This window comes from Lactuca serriola, chromosome 9 (assembly GCF_051521515.1).
Source record: "Lactuca serriola cultivar US96UC23 chromosome 9, Lser_US96UC23_V15, whole genome shotgun sequence".
NCBI lineage: Eukaryota > Viridiplantae > Streptophyta > Magnoliopsida > Asterales > Asteraceae > Lactuca > Lactuca serriola.
Genome location: NC_136416.1, coordinates 82,458,700 through 82,478,780, shown reverse-complemented (window position 1 = coordinate 82,478,780; position 20,081 = coordinate 82,458,700). Strand labels below are relative to the sequence as shown.

At 34.7% G+C, this 20,081-nt stretch overlaps 1 protein-coding gene across 1 annotated transcript; it reads left to right on the top strand.

Annotated features, from left to right (window-relative positions):
• Positions 1 to 17,025: 17,025 nt before the first annotated feature.
• Positions 17,026 to 19,706, top strand: LOC145074843 (CBL-interacting protein kinase 2-like). The gene is made up of 2 exons (XM_079021165.1): positions 17,026 to 17,276; positions 17,902 to 19,706. The coding sequence occupies exon 2, from the start codon at positions 18,217 to 18,219 to the stop codon at positions 19,585 to 19,587; it is 1,371 nt and encodes a 456-aa protein (XP_078877291.1). The 5' UTR covers positions 17,026 to 17,276; positions 17,902 to 18,216; the 3' UTR covers positions 19,588 to 19,706.
• Positions 19,707 to 20,081: the final 375 nt, after the last annotated feature.

Here is a 20,081-nt window from a genome sequence, read left to right as displayed (position 1 = left end):
TTGAGACTTGGTTGACAATGTACCATATCGTAAGACACTTGGGTGCAAATGGATCTTCAAGAAGAAGACCGACATGGATGGTGATGTACACATGTATAAGGCGCGACTGGTTGTAAAGGGCTTTTCTCAAACTCCGGGAGTTGATTATGATGAGACCTTTTCACTAGTAGTCAAGATTAAGTCTATTAGGGTATTGTTAGGCATTGTTGTATTTCATGACTATGAAATATGGCAAATCGATGTCAAAACCGCTTTCCTTAATGGAAAGTTGGCTGAGGATGTTTACATGAATCAGCCAGAGGGTTTTGTTAGCACATAGTACCCTAATAAAGTGTGTAAGCTTGAGAAATCCATCTATGGATTGAAACAAGCACCTCGCAGATGGAATCTTTGCTTCGATGAGAAAGTCAAAGTGTTTGGCTTTTCGAGGAGTGAAGATGAATCTTGTGTATATGTCAAGGCTAGAGGGAGTATAGTCAGTTTTTTTGGTACTGTATGTGGATGACATACTACTCATAGGAAATGACATCCCAACCTTGCAGGAAGTGAAGTCCTGGCTTGGGAAGTGTTTCGCTATGAAGGAACTTGGAGAAGTTGCCTATATCCTAGGGATAAGGATTTTGAGAGACCGGAGTAAAAGACTAATTGGACTTAGTCAAAGTGCATACTTGGATAAGGTGCTAAAGAGGTTTAGCATGCAAGATTCCAAGAAAGGAGAGTTACCCATCCAGAGTAACGTCAGATTGAGTAAGACTCAGAGCCCGAGTATCCAGGCTGAGATAGCATAAATGAGTCGAGTACCTTATGCTTCTGTTGTAGGCTCGATCATGTATGCTATGGCTTGTACTCATTTGGATGTGACCTCTGCATTGTGCATGGTCACCAGATATTAGGGGAACCCTGGTAAGGCTCACTGGACTATGATAAAGACTATCCTCAAGTACCTGCGGAGGACTAAGGACTGGGTCCTTACCCTCGGTGGGAGTGATGACTTAAGAGTTGTAGGGTATAATGATGCTAGCTTCCAGACTAATAGGGATAATTTTTGTTCTCAGTCGGGCTGGGTCTTTACCTTAAACGGAGGAGCAATTACTTGGAAAAGTTACAAGCAGGAGACAGTGGCTGATTCAACTTGCGAATCAGAGTATATAGCGGCAAGCGAGGCAGCAAAGGAGGCAATATGGCTGAAGAACTTCATTGGAGACCTTGGAGTTGTACCAGCTATAAAGGAGCCTATGTAAATCTTCTGTGATGGTGAAAGTGCAGTTGCCTTATCGAAGGAACCAAGGGATCACGGGAGATCCAGACACATTAACAGAAAATACCATTTCATCAGACGTCGAATATAAGAAGGACTCCTCGTAGCAAAGAGGGTATCATTGGATGAGAACCCGTCAGATCCCCTCACGAAGGGACTAGGCATGGTTAAGCATCTCCAGCATGCAAGGAGCATAGGGCTGAAGGATGATATTAGTTTTAGTAGTTAGATAACTTTGAAATTTATAAAGTGTAATTGACATTTGATGATGAATAAAAGTTGTGTTTATTTATGAGTGAAGTGTTGCTATCTCTTGTCAATCGTTTACTATTATTTCTTTTGCATGTTTTGACTTCCAAAATATTTATGTTGTGTTTTACATATTATTCAAATTATCCATAGTCGGTCATATGTCGAGGGTAGATATGAATTAAGACTATCATGAGTTGGTTGTAGAGGTCTAAGATGTTGGACATGGCCTCAACACTCATGAGTGCTCATAAGTTTTGAGTATTGGATTCAACCCACGCTCGCTGGTATCACTTCATGGAATTTATCTCGAGAGATCGTGAGACGGTAATATCATATAAGTCTTCAAACCTAGATATATGTCTTGTTGTCTATGAATTGGTTATGCATTGATCGTACGAAACCGCATTGGTAACTCGATGTTATAAAGCGTACCTTTGTGTGTAATTTAACAAGTAGTAGAACAAGCATATGAGTCGAAGATTATCTGTTCCTTCTTGGATTAGAAGCGATATCTGGACCCGTCGATGATATTGTTTTGACCTATGTATCGGGCTCGGTCAGAACTAAATTGATGTGTTCAATTATGTTCTGTGTCAAACAAATCAGAAATCGAGAAACAAACTGTTGGACAATAAGTAAGATAATGTCCATGTATTTGTCCGACTGATATCTAGAACAGAGGATTATATGATCACTTATCTTAAATGGTGTATCATCATCTTCTCAGTTTTGAGAGACCTTGAAAAGAGCTACGATTGTTGATCGGTTCCTGAAGTCATACTTGTAGTTATAGTTATTAGACTTATCCAAGTGGGAGACTGATGGATAAGGTGTCTAAGTCCATAACTATATTTGGTATGTACTTGACTCGACCCGGCATGGTCCATTTTGGTTGCATGGCATCATGCATTTGGATAAACTAAATGAGAGAAATAACACTTGTGGTTTATTAATATATTATAAGTTCTAATATATTAATAGTATTATTTAATTATATTGATCAAAGATTAATTTGGAGTTAATTAAGTGATAAAAAAAGACTAATTAAATATATGGGTTGAATATGTAAATCATCCATAACTTGTATAGTGGGCTAAAAGGCTCCATGGATTATCAAGTTGGGTAAAACCCATAAGATGCTCCATGGGAGTTACAAACCCATGGATGATGGAAATGAAGAGTCATGTCACATTAGGGTTTACATGGTGTAACCCTAGATGTGACACACTATATAAAGTACATCATACTCACCAAAATCAGCTACACACTAAGAACAAGAGAAGGCAAGCCGATTTATACAAGTGTTTTACATTCTCTAAAGTTATTCCAAAGCATTTGGTGTTGTGTGAAGCATTAGAGGCATCACACTTGGGGTGCTAGGCTCTCAAGGTTTTCAAGGAATCAAATCAACTACAAGGTATGTAATTCTAGCTATCTTTTAGATTAAAAGTTCCCAATGTATGCTAAATAGGATTATGAACCTTGGAAATCATATTTTGCATGTATTTTAGTCAAACATAGATCCAATGTTTTATAGGGTTGGATGTACACTTAGGGGTGTTAGAATGCTCAAAACCCATCATTATACTGATTGATCTACTTACAGAGTGATGTCTAGGTTGGATTTAGGGAGGTGTTTAAAGTGGGATTTCCAAACTATATACTCTGTATACCAAACAGACCCTAACTTTGATATGATCCGACCTGGTTATTCCTTAATTAAAAGATCTTGATGTAGACACCGGGATATTGATGAATCTAGACTATAATTATTATAGTGGCCGATATTATGAAACTAGACTATGGCTTAGTGCTTTTTACGTCTAAGTCTCATTGCAAGTGCAAAGCGAAGCGCTGCCAAATCGTTAGTCACCCATTTTATCAAGTGAGTGCATAGTCCTTTCATGAACATGATTTAATACAAGTATTAATTAAGATATTAAATATTTGTTAGAATTTATATGTGAATTATATGCTTATTGCCTGGATTATATGTTAGGATATATATATATATATATATATATATATATATATATATATATATATATATATATATATAAGGGTGAGATTGGGTAAGAACTCATAGTTTCCCGAGAACCTGAGAACTAAAAGTGGAGTGTTAGATCAAAAGTAATTCATTAAGGACATGATCGTCATTTTACCAATCTCATTTAATGTTAATTTTTTGTGTTATTTAATATATTAATATAAATGTCTAAAAAGTTACATCATAAATCAAATTTTCAAATTTTTTTAAATATAGTATTTTTCGTTTTTTTTAAAAGAAAATGCAGATTTTTTAATTTTTTATATAAAAAATGAATTTTTGAAAAAAAGAAATTGAATAGATATTTTTTTTTTAAAAAAATTGTAATTTTTAAAAAGTGAACTGCATTTTTTTTTCAAAAAAATTGTAATTTTTTTTAAAAAAACTACATTTTTTAAAAAAACTGAATTTTTAAATAAAAAAACTGCAAGTTTTTTAAAGAAAGTTACATTTTTTTTCAAAAAAAAAAACTGCATTTAAAAAAAACTGCATTTTTTTTAAAAAGTAAATTTTTAGGTTCATATATGCATATTTTTTCAAATGCATATATGTATATTTCTTATACTATAATATTCGTAAGTAAATCATAAAAAATCTCATTTTTATTAATTAATCTATAAACATAATAGTACAAGTATTTTATTCGATACAAAATAAAATATAAAAAATAAAAAATGCTACAAATTTCAAAGCATTTTCATGTCTTTATGTCAATATTTCCTTATTTTATTCAATTTATCATTTTTCACCTCTTCAATATTCACCACAATTTCTTCCAAATCTACAAGAAAATTAAAAAAAAAATGATTGATGCAAAAACACTCACAAAAATACATATGTGATTTTCATGTGATTAACATATGAATCGCATGCGATTCGCATATGAATCGCATACGATTCCCATATGAATCGCATTTACATATGACATCATATGTAAATCTGATTCACATGTGAATCACATGTGATTCACATATGAATCACATGTGATTTACATGTGAATCACATATGATTTACATGTGAATCACATGTGAATTATATGTGAAGCGAATGTGAATTACATGTGAATCAAGTGTGATCAATACGTGAATTACATGTGATTAACATATGAATGTGTGCATATATACGTAATTCTAATGTAATTCACTTGTGATTTACATGTGAATCATATATCATTCATATATGATTTACATGTGATTAATATGTGAATCACATGAGATTTACATGTGAATCACATATGATCTACATGTGAATCACATATGATTTACATGTGAATCACATGTAATTCACATGTAAATATATGAATCACATCCAAATTAATACAATGGATATTATATACGACAAAATAAGTAAATTTGGATAATAATGTAACGAGTTGTTGCTAGATAACTAATTATTGAGATAATGAGATATATGTAAAATTTCCTAACTATCCCTATCTTTTAGCAAATGATTACTCATTTTTAAAATGCAAATCCAAAAACTATCTAGGACCCATGTCATAAATAAAAGAACAAACCTTAATAGGTGCAGTGCATAAATACAGAGAGCTGGCTCTTGAGTTTTCAGGGAAGCAGGTTGAATGCTGAAAACAATAGACTGTCAGTTCTATTTTTTATCCCAAGATGGATAAAAATTGCAGCTTTTTGTCCCACCTAAAAAGGTGGGACAAAAAACGTGTTCTCAAAATTATTATACTTTAAGAAATATATGTAATTATAGCAATGCATTTTTTATTAATTAATTAACAAATGGAAGTACGACGCTATAAATATAATAAAAAATTTGACAAAAGTAAAAAATACAAATGATAAGAACCTGAAATTGGCAGGGGAGAAAACTCCAATCCAGTCATCATTTGATGGGTTCAAATTGTTGATGTACACATCCACCCATTCAGAATTTTGGCCCTAGAAATACAAAATAACCAGCATAGATATGTGAGAATGATTAGCAAAATTCAAATATATCACTTCATTATCCTCAAAAACTTTCATTTTTGTAACAAAATAGAATATGATTCTTTTAATTATATCATAATAACATGAATATGGGGAACTTTGGAGTCACAACGACTCATGATCCATTTAACAGATGACACAAGATACAATACCACTTACATAATAGTTGATTGATACAACCGAATCTGTGTACAACTTCATTTGGATACCCGAGGCTTTCAACTCCAATAAACCATCAGATTCTAAAGTAATTAAACTCCATCTACATTGTCTTCCACACATGATTATAGTGGATTCATGTTCACATCTTTGTAGAGTAAATAGCGTGTGGGAGTTTTACCAACTGCAGCATACCTAAACAAAAGATTCAAAAATTATAATGTAATTAATTTGTTTAATGCACACAAAAGATATGATCTAACTCAATAATGTTTATCAAGTCTCTTACCATTGAGGCACAAATGGAGCCATCCAGATTGAACCCCAAATCAAGATATATGACAAAAACATATATGTGGTTTAAGATTTTAGATCATAAGGTAAAAAGAGAAGCACCTGTTGATTCGAATGAAGCCAATTATTAAGCAGGTGCAAAGAAATCCAATTACAACAACAACATATGGATTAACATGAGCACGACCTTTCCACCAACCAGTATTCAATATCCAAGTGTACATGGTTGAATGCCCATTTTCCTACCATATTTGATCTCTGATCAACTAATAACTCTTACCGTTTTTGCCTCTATTATGTAAACTTGAAGATAAATATTACCTCAAACAAGTGATTTAAGAAGAAGTGGGATAAAGAACCAGTTGATATGAGCAAGAAACATTGGTTCAAGGTAAGGGGGGTCTACACCAAAGCATCAGAAACAATGAAAATATTGTAAGAGCTCGTTGATTTTAGGGCTCAAAAACATTTGGAACTAGACTGCTATAATATATGATGAAAACAATAATCGATAAAGTGAAAACGAGAATGCAAGTTAGAGCAAATGTCACTTAATGTATTCTAATTTTCGCAAAAGAATGATCTCCATGTGATGTCACTTCTTCTAAGCTCAAAAGAACCCAAAACCCTCTAAGGCATTTCATCGAATAGGTGGTGAGCGGAACAAGGAGATCTCCACTCTTGCGAAAATCAGTGGTTTTGATTCAAAGAGTATTCTGTGTCAAACAACATTGGAAGAATAGAATTAAACTGAAGTAAATCAGATTAGCAACATTTCAATGTAACAGATCGAGGTCATGAAAACAAATTCAATCATGAAGTGATTGATGATACTTATTTGATAATCGATACATAGGAGGGAACTGTGGAGGTTGGATCCATATGTGACGGTGTTTGTGTAGTTTGTGGCGGTCGGAGGTGCGATTGGAAAAGAAGGCATTGGCGGTATAAGATCCTCGCCAGATAGAGGTGATCCACAAATGCGATTCGACGGTTTATTGTTGCAATCGAACATAAAAATGAATGGCGTAGAACTCTTGGATCGTGGATTTGATGGCGTTGATATGCCAGACGAGGACCGTGGATTGGTAGTAGTTGTTGTTTGTCAGAACAGGTAGAGATAAAGGATGGAAAGAGGAAGAAGGCGGTAGATGGAGTGGATCGTCGATCCTTAGTTTGTGCGTCGAATTCGATCCTTAATGTGGCGGTATCCTTGGCGGAAATCGATGGCGGAAACATCGCATGGAGAGATATTCATTGGAAGGAGGCGGATGATGGAGTCGTGAAGAACCTAAGAGATGAGAGAGAAAGTGAGAAACACGTGTTTGTGTGTGTGGTTTTTTTTTTTAATTTGTTAAATTGATTATTATGATTGATATTTTTAATTCCTAATTTGCCCTTGTAAATATTTATAAAATGCCTGAGATACCATCGAAAACAAGTGATAATTACAATTACGCCATGATCAATCTAAGTCATTCAAGATTTTGATCTAACGCTCCACCTTTAGTTCTCGGTTTTTCGGGAAACCTTGAGTACTCAAATGATTCTTCCCCCCCCCCTCTCTCTCTCTCTCTCTATATATATATATATATTGTGCTATGTGCAAACTAGATATGATTCTATTTTATGATAGGATAAATAGCTAATAATATATAATAATGTTATAAGTAGAATTGTTGAAAACATAAATGAATAATAATACCTAATACTTTGTATGGAATGTACATACACTAAAGATGGTTAGTGTCACCCAATAATAAAGTTAGTATTAGAAGTGGGTTACATGATCGTAATATGGCCTAGGGATAAACTCAGACTTATGGAATATACCTAGTTCAATTAAGTTTGATATTAGGTAGTCTCATTAGGAGAATGTGTGTAAGATATGAACTGAGAGTAAAATTTCTGTTTTGTGACACTTTTAGGTGTCGATGCACGGTAGCTCCATACAGGAGTACGTTATAGTATTCCCCTTGGATGACCATAAATGGTGGGTCCAAATCAGGAAACTGTAACGGTATGTCTGGTCACCTCCAAGAGTAGGTGACAACACTTGATCATTCTAAATAGTCTTGTGAATTACGTTGGTGGCATAACTTCATTACTCACAAACATAGATGAAATGGGATACCATATTCATCAAATACTATGATGACCCATATGCCTTAATGACTCGAACGGCCAAGGAAGCCCCTAGCTGAGTAGTCAAGCACTTTAACTATTCATCGGGAGAGATAATTTCTCCCTAATAATCTCTAAGGATCGATAGGAATGAATATGTGGGAACATAAACCTAAATGGATATTGTATGGTAACAGTTGATTTTGTAGGTATGATAATTAAGGAATATTATCATATCAATATTATGGGATTGAAATCCCAATGCATCTCACCAAGTTTCCCAACCTGACTTACTCAGTTTATATGCATCACATGTATCAAGACTTAAGCTACTTGAACTTGAATAGGAAGCTGAGTGGCTAAGAGATAGCCTCCGCCCTCCAATAGAGTTCAGGACCATTAGGTCTTTATGTTGTAACTTATGTTTCTGTATTGATTATAAAATCCTTAGGGTTTTATTAAAGGATACAATCATTTGTACTCAAAAGTTTTCAAATGTATTAGGAAATTCCGCATTAATGATAATATTAGTGTAAAGAAAAGTTTTAATTGATTCTGGAAATTAGATGATGTCACAGTTGGTATCAGAGCATTAGTTTAAGCAAACTAGGAAGAAGGATTTATTTATAGACTTAAAATTAGAATGCTAAGCAATGATGGTGACATAGGTTTCTAGAACATCTTAGGTTGTATACCTAAATAGACACGGGCACTAGAATAATTTAGGGTAAATGCCTTAAATAATATTAGGTGCTAAATAAGAAAATTTTATATATCATAACTTATGATGAATACCTCTCTTGCTATAATATGCCCTAGCATACTTTAGGAAGAGATGCCTTATATGTTAACTGCTTGGTAACAGAGCATGCCTTAGGTGTTTACCTATATTTCTATTACAAGAAAACTTAAGGTCTGTTGAAGACCTAGAACCAAGAAACCTTTGTGTTCTAGATTCTAAATGTATCATTAGTGTATTATAAATGACATGTAACATTTCAGAGTGATAAGGAGGACTTATACATCTAAAGTATAAATAGAACCTTCCTATCTTAATAAACTTGTCTCTCGGTACACTGAACGTCTGTTTTGGTGTAAAAGACGTCATGGTGAGAACACGTAGCAGATTAGGGAATGATAATGGAAACCAACAAACTGAGTCTCGTCTGATCGAGTAGACACCCGAAGTCATACCAGTAACTAAAATCGTCTTAATAGCAGGAGTTCAAGCTAAGATTCGGGAAATACTAGCTGAAAGAAGCAGGAAAATGCTCCAAGAAGATATGATAGAATTCACCACACCAATTATTAAACCTATGATCAATGGAGACCATTCCGCAGAAGGGTGGATAGAAATGGATGCAATTATGAGGAATTCATGGCATCCTAGCCCCCAAGTCTTTATGTAGAAACAACATCGATGATAATTATGGAATGGATCCATGAAATGGAAATGACATTTGAAAGTTGCGACTGTAGCAGTAAACAAAGAACAATCTTTGTAGCCAGACAGCTAAAGACCGGAGTGTTAAGCTAGTGGAAACGAATGGTAAGTACCTTACCAAAAGGAGAAACAAGAATGATGTCATGGGAAGACTTCTTGTACAGTTGAAAAGAGAATACTACTATGAGAGATACCTTCTGAAAATAAGTAACGAATTCTATAAACTGAAGAAGGGAGATATGAGCGTCAGCCAGTATGCTGCAACCTTTCTAAAAAAGATGGAGCTAGTTCCTTACCTAAATCCTACTAATGGACTACCAAAATTTTCTGGTCCAATGGTAAAACTAGCAACTACCTTAGAAACAACCATCCGAATTTCCAAATCCTTGGAAGACATAGCCAAGGGGATATCCACTGACAAAGCAGAAGTTGGAAGCAAGAGGAAGAATGAAGAATCCTCAAAATCCAATAAGAAGAATAAGTTAATAGAACCTATCCCCAGTGGCAAGAAGCATGGGGAAAACAATAAGGTGAAATGGTGTAAAGAATGAGGAAGAAGCATTTCGAACAATGCAAGGAAAAAGTAACTTACTACAAGTTTGGAAGAACTGGTCATTATTCCAACAACTGCACGTACAACAATAGGATATGTCACACATGTGGAGGTAGTGGGCATATTTCTCAGGAGTGCCCGAGAAAGGAAGATACCGCACAAGCATTACGAATGACTCTCAAGACTGTAAATGAAGAAGAAGAAATCACTAAAGGGAGTCAATAGAGGGAAGTTGCTTATCCAAAAATTTCGAGACATAGAGTGGTTGTTCCGCTTAGATAAGTGTCGTTGTTTGTGGCCTGGTATAAGAGGCATAGAGTATAATAAACTTTGAATATGATTATAATCATTTCAGAAGTTATAAAAATCTCTTATTATGTTATACCACTTAATGTGTTAGAATGCTATTTGATTTCGTTCTTGTATGGTGACTTGGAAAACTACGAGACAATACTTGGGACGAGTATGAGTATGTGTGAAAGGTAGTAGAGGCCTATACTACCGGAAGCACAAGAATCACACTTGGACCAGGAAAAGTTGCAAGGTTATTAAGAAACTAGTATCCGAGTCAAGTTTGTTAATTTTTTCCATTACCTTTGTTTCGGTAATGACTAAGAAGACAATTTTCATTCAGGACATGATCGTCATAAAGAACCGATTCCAAATAGCATTAATCAGCGAAACAAGTCAACTGGTTCCAAGAACCATGTCTAGTGTAGTAACCAACCTTAGTCGACAAAACGGAGGAGGAGAGCAAGGCAATCAACAAAAAGATTGCATCTTTCGTTAAAAACCAAGCAACCGGTTGCTAGAAGTGCTACTTTCTATAATTCGGTTGTACCATATTAGAACATGAACGGAGGTATCTTCAGTAGTAGGAATTTCAGAGATAAGGGTTTAGTTCAATGTGCATCGCATGTACCACATAATAGAAGGTCATTAGAATGCGACCATTCGGTCTGTTACTGTAGCTGGAGTAAAGACCTCATCTTAGGTTGTGTCCTTAGAAAAATTCAAGAAGGAGCAGGAGCCTCTAGTAAAGATCGAATTTATGACTCAAAGATCTGTAATAAAGGTCCAATAGAGAATTAAGATACAAGTGCGAGATAAGCATCACCAGCAGAAGTCCAAAAGTTTGATACTTATTGGGCAAATCACAACAATGGTGATTTTTGTAAAAGGGATATGCATAAGGATGTTAGTAGTACGTTGGTATCCATTTACCTTAGTCATGGTCAAGAAATGTACGAAAAAGATAATTCTATTAGAAAGGAGGAAGAGAAAATATTGAGTTCAACAAACGTTGTTACTGCTAATACTACAACCCTTATCTACCATCTGGTACACGTGTATGTTGGTAGAACAATCTAAGCATTTTTCATAATCTTGATCGAACTACACTGTGTATTATGAGAAGAACACATGTTATAAACATAAGAAGCAATACTACATTGAAAGTATTACAATAATCATGACAATCAGGAGTTTCTTTCAAGCAGAAAGAAAACTACCAATCGTAGACACAAAGCTTGGGCTTTGATTGGTTGTCTATAACAAGAAAGCGAGGGTCCAAACCCCACCCAAGTGGGGGAGACCCAAAGTAAGAAAGGAAACTCGATTTTGAATTATACCTCAAGATCCAGCAGAGTTGTAGCACCACAAGCTAAGAAAAAGAGTTTTTAGCTTCAATAATTTTTTGAATGGACGCTTTGGTTGGAAAATAAGGAAATGACATCATGAGAGAGGTTGAAACCTTTACCTGTGCCTATAGGTAAATGGAACGATCTCACCTTAGATCTTAATATCAAGTGTCCATGGATGTGTAGAATTGCGATATAACGTAGGTCAGAATCGACCAAGCGATAAAATATTCCTTCCTAGGTATCAAGTATATAAGGAATTAGTCCATATATGATATTTTCATAGAATCGTTATCAAGAATAACTTGAGATATTTGAATTTGAGACCATTCTCGGATCTTCTTAAATACATACGTTAATGATTACGTGAAAACTATCAAAGTCCAACAAAGGTTGAAACCCGAAAGAGACACGAAACGGTTAAGATCGAGGACCCTATTATCTCTAAAACAAGGAAGAATAGTTATGAGAGATCAATTAAGTAAAACCCTAATAGAGTTAAATATATGGAATTAGATTGACATACTGTTAAGTTGTCATAAAGGAACCTAAAACAATATTCTGTGTTGAGTACAAAAGAATCAGATAAGGTAGTACTGGGTGGAAACAAGTACTACGGATACTCCTTGCTTGAGGATTGAAAGATGACTTGGGAATTATTATTCAACGTCGTATTGCTGATTATTTTGGGATATAATCATCCTAAAGGGGAGATAATTGTAATGCATGTAACTTTCAGCTAGACATTTAATATATAATAGATTATAATTATAATATAAATCCTCGAACAGGATTCACATTAGTCGTGTGCGTTGCAGACTACGTATGATAAAGCCATTTTAGTAATTTATTGATAAGCGACAAAACATAAATCTTGATAAGAGATTATTTAGGACGAATAATCTTGATGAAAAATGTAGGAGTTGCGATATGAATCCCGTATACATAAAGCACACACAAATCCGACTTCAGATGTAGAGGTTATAGACTTCCGAAGTTTCACGATCAGTTAATATATAGTAAATAGTGAATTGGAGATAGGGTGCTTATTAGCCTAAGTAATCTAAACGAAAGTTGTAGCAGTCATTAAATAGAGAGCTTGCATATAGAGAACGCCTAAATATGACTTCGTAAGAGGAAATTATGATTTTTCTAAAATTCAGGGCAACGGTGTACACTATTGATATCGACTTTTAGATCGGTTGATTGTTAGCCGAAGCAATATAAACGAGAATAGAAGATCTTGCTAATAGGAGTCCGACAATATAAAGACAGACGAAAATGGACGTCGAACAAGAGAGTTATGAATTTTTAACGGATTTTAACTATCTAATCCTGTTAAAAATATAACTTTAAAAATAAGTTCAAATTAGACGACAAAGTCTAGATAAAAGTTGTAGATATCGTTGATAGCTACGTGTGGATATAAAATCCATCGAAAACGGAGCTTCTATGAGTAAGTTATGAATTTTCTAACATGTGCGGAACACACTGCCACCCCACCCAGAATGTGACATGTGGCACCATGCAGAAAACGATATGTCACCCTCTGCCAACCAGATGTGCGACGCGCATCTGATCTATGCGTGGCACACACTCTAAATTTAAATATATATAAACCTTCGATCTTTAGCTCATCTCTACATCCCTTCACTCTAATTCTCTTTGGATCTCATTCCACCCTTAGTCCATTTTACTTCTGAGTTCCGGCCCCTTTATTGAAGCCCTGTGGTGTCAGCTAGCCGGTGAATAGAAGCTCCTACGTCATAGTTATGCCCACGTAATTCCCGGTTTCACTAGATTACTCTGTAAGTTAAGCTATGCTTATTCTTATCTTAGTGTAACTTTTAATTATAGTCATAGTTGTTATTATGAACCTATAATTAAGATTTATTAGTGATTCCAAGTCATTATATTGATTGATCTACTTACGAGAGTGATGTATAGGTTGGATTTAGTGAGGTGTTTAAAGTGGGATTTCCAAACAGTATACTCTTTATACCAAACGGACACTACCTCCCGTATGACCCTACCTAGTTATTCCTTACTTGATAGATCTTGATCTAGACATTGAGATTATTGAGGAATCTAGACTAGGATTATCAAACTAGACTAAAGCTTAATGATTTTTACGTCAAGGTCTATTTGGAAGTACGAAGCGAAGCGCTGCTGAAATCGTATGTCACCCATTTTATCAAGTGAATACATAGTCCCTTTCATGAACATGATTTAATACAATAATTAATTAAGGTGTTAAATATTTGTTGGAATTAATATGTGAATTATATGCTTATTGCCTGGATTATATGTTAGGATATATGTATATATATACCATGCTATGTGCTAACCAGATATGGTTCTATTTTATGTCAGGATAAATAGATAATATTATATAATAATATTATAAGTAGCATTGTTGAAAAGATAAACGAATAAAAATAGCTAATACTCTGTATGGAATGTACATACACTAAAGATATGCTAGTGTTACCCAAGAATACAGTTGGTATTAGAAGTTGGGTACAGGATCGTAATCTAGTCTAGGGTAAAAATAGAATTATGTAAGATACCCAGTTCAATTAAGTTTGATATTAGGTAGTCTCATTAGGAGAATATGTGTAAGCTAGGAACGAAGAGTAAAAGTTTCGTTTTGTGACACTTTCATATGTTGATGTACGGTAGCATCATACGGGAGTACATTATAGTATTCCCCTTGGATGACCAGATATGGTGGGTCCAGATAAGGAGACAATAACAGTTTGTCTGGTCATCTCCACGAGTAGGTGACAACACTTGATCGTTCTAAAGATTCTTGTGAATTACGTTGGTGGCGTGAGCTCATTACTCACAGACGTAGATAAAATAGGATACCATATTCATCAAATACTCTGATAACCCATATGTCGTTATGACTACACCGACCAAGGAATCCCCTAAATGAGTAGTCAAGCTCTTTAATTTTTCATCAGGATACATAACTTCTCCCTGATAATCTGTGGAGATCGATAGGAATGGATGTGTGGGAACATAAGCCTATATGGATATTTTATAGTAACGATTGATTTTGCAGGTCTGTTAATTAAGGAATATTATCATATCAATATTGTGGGATTGAAATCCCTATGCATCTCACCAAGTTTCCCAACCTGAGCCACTCACTTTATATGCATCATAGGTATCAAGACTTAAGCTACTGGAACTTGATTAGGAAGCTAAGTTAGTAAGAGACGGCCTGCAATAGAGTTCAGGACCATTAGGTCTTTACGCTGTAACTTTTGTTTTTGTATTGACTATGATATCCTTAGGGTTTTATTAAATTGATACAAACACTTATACTCAAAAGTTTTCAAATGTTCTAGGAAATTTCGCATTAATGATAATATAAGCATAAAAGAAAAGTTTTAATTGGTTCTGAAAATTAGAGGACGTCACATCATAGGAAGCCACTATCTGAGGGAGAGCCTAATACCAAGGGGGGGGGGTCATCTCTTCCTCAGTGACGATGAAATAAAAGAGGATGAAGAAATTACCATGTATGAGCTAGATTTTTTAAATGAACCAGTTCATGTTGTGCCGATAGTTGTGGCTTACCATTCACCATCTGGAGAAAATAAGGCCTCCACTAAAGAATCTTATAGTAATAATGATCTTGCTCCAACTAGCTCAATTCTATAGAAAAGTCCATCTATGCAGTTGGACTTAAATGGTTTATTGAAGAGATCGTCATGTTTGTAAAGGAACACAACTTAAGGAAGACGAATGAAATCATCTTGAAACAGGATGAAGACATAATGCAAGACATCCCCACTTCTAGAATTCTTTAAAGAGCAAATTAAGACATATATGTTAATGTGGTCACTAGAAGATTCCAGCCTAACAAGATTGTCAAAGTTAGATGCTCCAAACCCAAGAATAATAGGGTTCTAACTATCAGTTTAACAAGGACTTGTAGTAAAGATCTTTTCCCATAACAAATTCTAGTTTCTGAGCTAATTAAATACCGTTACACTGAATGGGAAGAAATTTTATAGGCCATTTCAAATTGAAAAAGTGCCCTATACCAAGAGTTAAGGATTGTTGTTAGCAAGTTCAAGGATAAAGTTCAACAACTGATATTTGTTAGTCTCACTCCAAGGCCATAACCTACTCCCAGACTAAGAAGAGGACGACATATATTTGTTGATGAATCTCTCATTCAAATGTTTCTTTTTGGCTTTCTATTAATTAATAATAGTTTTCCACCTGGTGTTTCTATGGAACGCTATACATCTATTGATAGACCAAGAATATGTTATTACAAGTTGTCATCATCAAATCATCCAATACATTTTGAGGATACCATATTGTACACCTTATATTTAGATAAATGACATAATGGATTCATTGAATTTTATTTGCGTTATTTCATAAATAACCTTAAAGGAAAGTGGCCAATCCCTATGAATCACTTATATATAACGCAGGTAGTATGACATTATAATTACCAACTTTGTGGTTTCTTGTCTCTCTCCCTCTTATGAAAAACATCAGAAATTTTATTTTATATGGATCAGGATTTGATTTCTCATTTAGCAAGCGTAGTGTTGTACGAGATTACATTATAGGAAGAACGAATCACTTCTTTATCACCCACAACTCCTAACTAAGATCCGATTCTTACAATGCAAGTCGTTTATGTTTAATGTGACAAAACTCTAACCAAACCAAAAAGACCAAATTCAAAATTTATGTAGTTGAAAAACTAACTGATAGTTGAAAAAGAAGTTGATAGCCAATAAAAACGACGTGTGGTAAACTAACAAATAAGCTAGATGAAATATATAATATGACATACAAATGCATGTAGAAGATTATTTATTTATTTATTTATTTTTGCATTAATAAAAAGTATATTTGAAAAATAAGAAAAAACTTAATAAACTTGTTGAAAAGGTAATTTGAGTAGTTTTTCAAAAAATTGCTTATAAGTTTTTTGTTTTATTATTTTTATAGTCTAATAAACCTAAAAAAATAAAATATATTATAATCTAGCTACAATTTGTGGAAGATAGTATTAAGTATATTATTTGATTGTGTGAGAATTTTCATAATTCTCATTGTAATTAAGAATTTTCTTATAAACGCAACTAAATATAAATTAATCTCAAATTTTCATCAAGTGGGCCTATTGACATGAGGAATTAGCCCATCACATCTAGGTCATCACGTGCCCCCTAGGAGCCTGGCCAATAATGGAGGCTCCACCTAATCAACCATATCATTTTGTGGTGGTTGTGCATCCATCGAATATTACGGGTCAATTTTTCTGTTCCACCCCCCACCCTATTACCATACACCTCCACCAATCATCCTCCTGCCTCCCTAAGCAACCCGTAACCCCTAGCCACGTGTCCAACACATTCTCTGTTTCCAGTATCTTCCTTGATTATATAATTCCCCCGCTCCCTTCATATATACGGATCTCGCAAAAGAAAATTATTCGCAGTCTTTCCATCAGATCTCATCGCCGTTCTTCATTTTACGCATCTGAATTTTTGCTTCGAAGAGGTAACTAATTCTTCCTTCTGATTCCAAAATTTCGATTTTTTCAATTCTTTTTAGTGAATTGTTGATGTGATGTTTCGTAGTTTAAGAACCCTAGTTGAATTTTATGCATTTAGTCGAATTTGAAACTGTTTTGATTGTAATGAAAGGTGAATTATTACCTGGTTTTCTTTGATAAGATTGCTTGTAGTTGTTAATTGATTGTTACGATGACGTGGTGTGCGAAATCGATTCAATTTTGCGAGAACAAATCTCATATCTATCACATTAGAAACACACACGTATATTATATCTGTTTATTTGATTAGACATAGAACTAAATCACTCAATCGTCGTGAATTCTCATAATTACTGATAGATGAACAAATTAAGGTCAAAATTATACTGTCAATTGTAATCAATTTGTGAGTTTCAGTGAATGAAATTTGGCTCCTCTCAATGGTTTGAGTTAGGGTTCTATATGTGAATCTTTTTCCTAAATTCTTAATTCTTCCTAAGAGATTATTGCGTCTATATGAATCAAAAGCTTTGAGATTTGGAACTCATAATTTCAGATTCCACCTGTGATGCGTCTTTCGATTAGATTCAAGTCCACTTACTATCTTCTTTTTTTTTTCATTTCTTTCAGAAGTTCATATCCAGTAATAGTCAACCACCTGGGAATGCGGAATGATGTGTTCAAACGTTGGTAATTCCTTCTCTAAAACCCGCATGGTTGCAAGCCCATATGAACTACTCATTCTCCTCGATGAACTTGGATCCAATAATCAAAACACATTCACTCACCATGCCCAAATGCTCCCCAATTCCCCAATTTCTAGGGTTTCTGTCATCTTAAAACACGAGCTTGTAGAAGACGGTTAGTCCCTCACTTCACTTCACCCCAAGAAAACCCTACTTCTGTAAATAACCACTTTACTACTTTTTATTTCTACAAAAAAAAATGGAGAATATGGGAAACGTATTGATGCAAAAATACGAATTCGGGAAAATGCTAGGGCAAGGTAACTTTGCTAAAGTTTACCATGGTAGGGATTTGAAATCAGGCCAAAGTATAGCCATTAAAGTAATCGATAAAGAAAAGGTGTTAAAAGTTGGATTAATCGATCAAACAAAGCGAGAAATCTCCGTTATGAAAATGATCAAACACCCAAATGTAATCCAACTTTACGAAGTCATGGCTACAAAAACCAAAATCTATTTCGCAATGGAATACGCAAAAGGAGGTGAGCTTTTTGAGAAGGTGTCAAAAGGAAGGTTAAAAGAAGACATTGCTAGAAAGTATTTCCAACAATTAATCTTAGCCGTTGATTTTTGTCATAGTCGTGGGGTCTACCATCGTGATTTGAAGCCCGAGAATCTTTTGTTAGATGAATTTGGGGATTTAAAGGTGACTGATTTTGGTTTAAGTGCTCATGATTCATGTACGCGTGTAGATGGGTTGTTTCATACCACATGTGGTACTCCGGCTTATGTGGCGCCCGAGGTGATTAGTAGGAGAGGGTATGACGGGGGTAAAAGCGACATTTGGTCTTGTGGTGTGATTTTGTTTGTTCTTTTCACTGGTCATCTTCCGTTTAATGATTCGAATATTATTCAAATGTATAGGAAGATAAGCAGAGCCGACTATAAATGCCCTAATTGGGTCCCACCCGAAGTCCGTAGGCTTTTAAAAAAAATTCTTGATCCGAATCCACTCACTAGAATTTCCATGAAAAAAATCATGGAAAATTCGTGGTTCAAAAAAGGTTTAGACACCAAACAAAGAGAAATGTCTATGTCTGCGTCAGCTGACGCAGACAGAGACATTTCTGTAAAAAGGGATATAGTTCCGGTACTGGCACCAATACCAGTACCAACAACCCCTGAGGTGGTCCACAGTTGTTTCTGGCAGGAACCAAAGAAGTTGGATTTCACGAAGGTGTCGAGTTTTAATGCTTTTGATATCATTTCTCTTTCGACTGGATTTGATTTATCCGGTTTGTTTGTTGGAAATGATGAGAAAGAGGAAGTGAAATTTACGTGTAGAAAGACTGCGTCGGATATAATATCGAAATTTGACGAAATTGCCATGAGTTTGAAGATGGAAGTGGGGATGAAGAAGGGAGGTCAGATAAAATTGAGGAAACCGAGTGAAGGGCGAAACGGTGAATTGACGATTGAAGTTGAGATTTTTGAAATTACGTCGTCGTTTCATTTGGTTGAGGTGACAAAATCATGTGGTGACGCGTTGGAGTTTAGGAAGATGTTGAAGGAGGAGATAAAACCTAGTCTTGAGGAAATTGTTTGTGCATGGCATGGTGAATTACCATAGAAAAAAGTTTTTATCTTTTAATTTTTTTTTTCAAATGTGCATTTGTTTTCGTATCATTGTTATGTAATAATCTAAGATTATCCGTAATTTGTGTTTAATGTTATCATTTTCTTTCTTAACCTTGATATCTATTTGCCTCTCATACAGATTATTCGAAAATCCGGATTGGGCCTGTTCCATTGTAACTAGCTCTTTAATTGGGCCTTGAAAACCGATTTTGGGCCGGGTTGAAAATTTCGGAAAAATATAAAAAAACTGGTAAAACCAATAAAGATAGTGAAAAATAAGTAACTAAAAACTGGTCTTCAATCTGGCAAAGCTAAAATGGGCTTTGGGCCCAAATCCCTAATTCAAACCCATTACATGGGTCTCCTAATGAACTACAAAAAAGGAAATTGATTGAGTAGGATGGATTAAAAATGCAACTATGGTTTTTGGTTCACTTAATTTTTCAATACATTACTAGTTTTTTTAATGAAAATTTGCTATTCAAA

Excerpts from the sequence above, each read along its gene's own strand:
- LOC145074843 (XM_079021165.1), top strand. The coding sequence starts at position 18,217 with ATGGAGAATATGGGAAACGTATTGATGCAAAAATACGAATTCGGGAAA.